The 4,233-nt window shown below is 38.2% G+C and overlaps 1 protein-coding gene across 1 annotated transcript; it reads right to left on the bottom strand.

The window, feature by feature from the left end:
- Positions 1–1,252: 1,252 nt before the first annotated feature.
- On the bottom strand, positions 1,253–2,176 carry LOC138086593 (olfactory receptor 5T3-like). The gene has a single exon (XM_068981432.1). The coding sequence runs from the start codon at positions 2,174–2,176 to the stop codon at positions 1,253–1,255; it is 924 nt and encodes a 307-aa protein (XP_068837533.1).
- Between the last annotated feature and the right edge of the window lie 2,057 nt (positions 2,177–4,233).

Here is a 4,233-nt window from a genome sequence, read left to right as displayed (position 1 = left end):
TATTGGCACGACAAATGAAGAAAAAACCCTTCACCAATATAGTTCCTAATCAACCCACTAATACTATACTAATGATCTTCTAACTTCTCAAAAGAGTCTGTATTTAGAAAGTTTTAAAACATCCCGTGCCTCTCAGAGTTGCGAGGCTGTAAACAATCACATGTGGCCGGATGAACCTGATCAGGCAGGCCAGAGAACCTTCAGAGTTCGTAAGTTGAAACACTCTTATCACGCCCAGAAATTTTTATTAACTGGAGCTGCAAGTTAATTCCTTCTCTGAGAGAAATGGTTATGGGGGAGAGCTCCCTGTAAAGTACTCTGGTTTTGGGGGTAGATGCTCAGGAACAGGGGGTTTCCTGAGGCTTGATCACACCTTTGCGTATGCCAAGCTTCCTTCCTCATGACCTTTGCCATGGGCGGAGTTCCTCACGCTGGTTCCCAACAATGAAGTATACATAAAATATTCTTTTATTTCCTATTTCCTCTGGGTGGAGTTCTAATGCTGTGTTTAATAAAAGGGAGAGGGGTGAAAGTGGGCACCCTTGTCTTGTTTCTAATCATGGAAGAAAAGATGTCAGGTTTTCATCATTGAGTATGATGTTAGCTGTGAGCTTGGTATGTATGAGCTTTATTATGTTCACATATGTTCCCTCTAATACCCAGTTTATTGAGAGTTTTTAATCATGAAAATCTTATTTTGTCAAATGTTTATCCTGTATCTGTAGAGATGATCATACAATTTTTCTCTTACTTCTGTTAATGCAGTGCAGTATGTTTATTGGTTTGCACATGCTGCTTGGAATCCCAGGATAAATCTCACTTGGTCATGGTGTATGACCTTTTAATGTGCTGATGAGTTAGGTTTGCTAGTATTTTGTTGAAGATTTTTGCATCTATGTTCATCCAAGTTCATACAGTTTTATTTTCTTGTAGTGTCTTTGGCCTTGTTGTGAAGATAATTCTGGCCCAATAAAGTTAGTTTGCAAGTATTCCATAATCAGTTTTTTAGAAGAGTTTTAGAAGGGTTGGCATTAATTAAAGTGTTTGGTACACTTCACCAATGAAACCAATGGTACAAGGCTTTTCTTTGTTGGAAGCTTTTTTTTATTACTGCTTTAATCTCCCTACTTGTTATTAATCTGTTTACATTTTCTATTTCTTCACTATTCACTTTACTAGATTATGTGTTTTGAGAAACTATTTTATCTAGGTTAATGTTCAGAGAAATATGCTTAATATATGAAAAATATGCCTATTTGGATGGGACAAATAGTTTCTTTAGGGCCGCCTGCATGTCTGTGTTTCTCAGACAGTAAACAACAGGATTAAGACTAGGTGTTAGAATGGAATAAAACACAGACACAAGCCGTCCTTGAAGGGGGAAGTAATGAGAAGTAGGTCTCAAGTAAGCAATGCTCCCAGTGACATAAAACAGAATGATGGTAGTAAGATGAGAGGAGCAGGTGGAAAAGGCCTTCCAACGGCTACCAGCAGAGTGGGTCCGAGCGATGGTAGCAATGATGAGGACATATGAGATGATGGTGAGGGCAAAGGCACCAAGAATAGTACAACCACCCACCACAAATCCAACTTCCTCGTTGGTGTGGGAGTCACTGCAGGAGAGTCTCATGATAGGAGAGCTGTCACAGAAAAAGTGGTCAATGACATTAGGCCCACAGAACTGGAGGGAGAAGGTGTTGATGGTGTGAAAGATAGCATAGAAAGCTCCGCTCAACCAGGCCACCATAACAAGCTCTGTACATAGCTTTCTGCTCATAATGACACCATAAAGGAGAGGCTTGTAGATGGCCAAACAACGGTCATATGCCATAGAGGTGAGCAGGAAGCACTCAGAAGCACATAGCGTTACAAATAAGAAGAGCTGAGCCACACATTCCCAAAAGGAGATGACTTCTGAACCCATGAGTGAATTAATCAGTGCCTTGGGGACGATGACTGTGGTGTAGCACATGTCCAAGAAAGAGAGATTCTTCAGGAAGAAATACATGGGGATGTGGAGGCGGCTGTCTTGGCTCACGGCTGCAATGATGGAGATGTTCCCCAAGAGGGCAAAGAGATAGATGAAAAGGAAAAAGATGGTGCTAATGAGCCTCAGTTCAGGCACGTCTGAGAAGCCCTTTAGAATAAATTCAGTTACCGTTGTCTCATTTGTCATTTCCTTCCCAAGTCATGAAAAGCAATAGTCAGAGAATATTCAAGATGGATATGGTCTTAGTGATAGTTAGTGCAAAACATACGCTCACAAATTGGTCCATAAAAATGGTAAAAAGTAAATCTGGTTCTCTTCATAGTTCATGAATCCCACTTACTTTTCTTTTTCTTTTTTCTCTTGCTTTCTCTGTTAAGTCTGAGCAATAACAGATTATAAATGAACAAATAAGCATATCTGTTCAGATACTATGGTTGTATACATGCATAATAACAAGTTGTGAAAACTAATGCAAAAAGTGAAATAATCATATTCATTCAGTAATTATCCACTCAACAAATTCTATTAATAAATGTACTGCTCTAAGTACAGTGCAGTTTGTGAGTTTGTGGCAGGGGTGGGGGCCACTGAAATAGCTCTAACAGAACCGCTCAGAGAGGTTGAGCAGATACTATAAGTATCTTAGCAGGTCAAGAGCTGGTAGTGATGGAATTGCTACGGGTTTCCCTATGATATTTCAGTTACTGTAATGTCAAATTTTCATAGCTTTTAGTAGAAATAAATGAGTTTAGCATAACATTTACTAATGTTCCAAATAGAACTGTGGCCTGGATTTAACCTAGTGGTTTCTGCTAGATGCATGACTGTGTCCTGTCTCTGAGTCTTCTCTTACAGTAGAAATCTTGCTAGCCTATGATCTTTAAAGTCACAATTTTAAGTCATGTTCCAGGAAAAGCATGTGAGACAGTGCCCTGAAATATTGGCACACAACTGGCCTTGTTTTAGGACCTACCAGTACTGAAGATTGACTTTGTCTGTGATACTTGAGTCTGATGGTTCATCACTCTCACTGCACCTGGAAGGTGTCATCAGTATCCTCACAGGACCTAACATTTTAAGTAAGAACAGGAAAGTGAGTATGGAGCAAAAAGCTTTGACTTGAGGAAGAGACAACCTATTTGCCTACATGGTTCAAATAAAAGGAAAGAGTTACTCTAAGAAACGATCCCCCAAAACGTTTGTATTTAACCAATAGCAGTGCTATAAAAACCATCTGGGACCCATTAAAATTTGACTTTTTAAACATCAATTTAAATTTTCTTTTGAGAAAATCTGTCACCTCTACAACTTTTATTGTTCATAATATAATTTTTGTGTCATTAGAGTAAATGAATTTTTAATTTATCACTTAGTGTAAAAGATTTTTAGGATCTAAAAATATCTCTAACATATATGAAATAAGTGTGGTTATCTCTGGGAATAAATTTTTTTTCAAAAGTTAGAATGAATACACATTGGTATTAATATTATAATCTTTGTTGTTGTCACTGTTGTTTGCTTGCTAAGTAGTTTCCAACTCTTTGTGATCTCCATGGACTGCAGCCGCCAGGCTCTTCTGTCCATGGGATTTCCCAGGCAAGAATACTGCAGTGGGTTGCCATTTCCTTCTCCAGGGGATTTTCTAGACCCAGGGATCAAACTTGTGTCTACTACTTGGCAGATGGATTCTGCATCACTCAGCCACCTGGGAAGCCCATTATAATCTTACTGTTTAAATAATAAAATATTTAAAAAGTTATTTCAAGAACTAATTTAAGAATTTTGCTTTTCTAGTATTTTTATTATGATATAAAGATATGAAGGAGAAAAAGAATAAATTTTGGAGAATGCCAGTGGACTTTCCTTTGGGTATTATTGTATCCAAATTTCCCCTTCTTATAAAAACGGAAGTCATATTGGATTAGAGCCCACCACAATGACCTCATTTTAACTCAATTGTCTCTAAAGATCCAATCTCCAAACTAAGTCACAATTGGAGTACTGGTGTTATGATTTCAACATATGAATTTTGGAGGGGATACAATTCAACTTATAACAGTCAATAAGAAACAAAGCATACTACAACTTATCTTTGTGGAAGAAAGATTGGGATGTCTAAGGACTGCTCGTCTGCTCCAAGACAAGAAGTATAGGAAGGGTTCCTTGATCTCCATGAAAGTGACAGTGTCTTTCAAAGAGAGACAGAGAAGACTGACTTATTCAGGACAGAGAAGACTGACTTA

The sequence above is a fragment of the Capricornis sumatraensis genome, chromosome 9 (assembly GCF_032405125.1).
Source record: "Capricornis sumatraensis isolate serow.1 chromosome 9, serow.2, whole genome shotgun sequence".
NCBI lineage: Eukaryota > Metazoa > Chordata > Mammalia > Artiodactyla > Bovidae > Capricornis > Capricornis sumatraensis.
This window is presented reverse-complemented; position numbering and strand designations above follow the sequence as displayed.

Excerpts from the sequence above, each read along its gene's own strand:
- LOC138086593 (XM_068981432.1), bottom strand. The coding sequence starts at position 2,176 with ATGACAAATGAGACAACGGTAACTGAATTTATTCTAAAGGGCTTCTCA.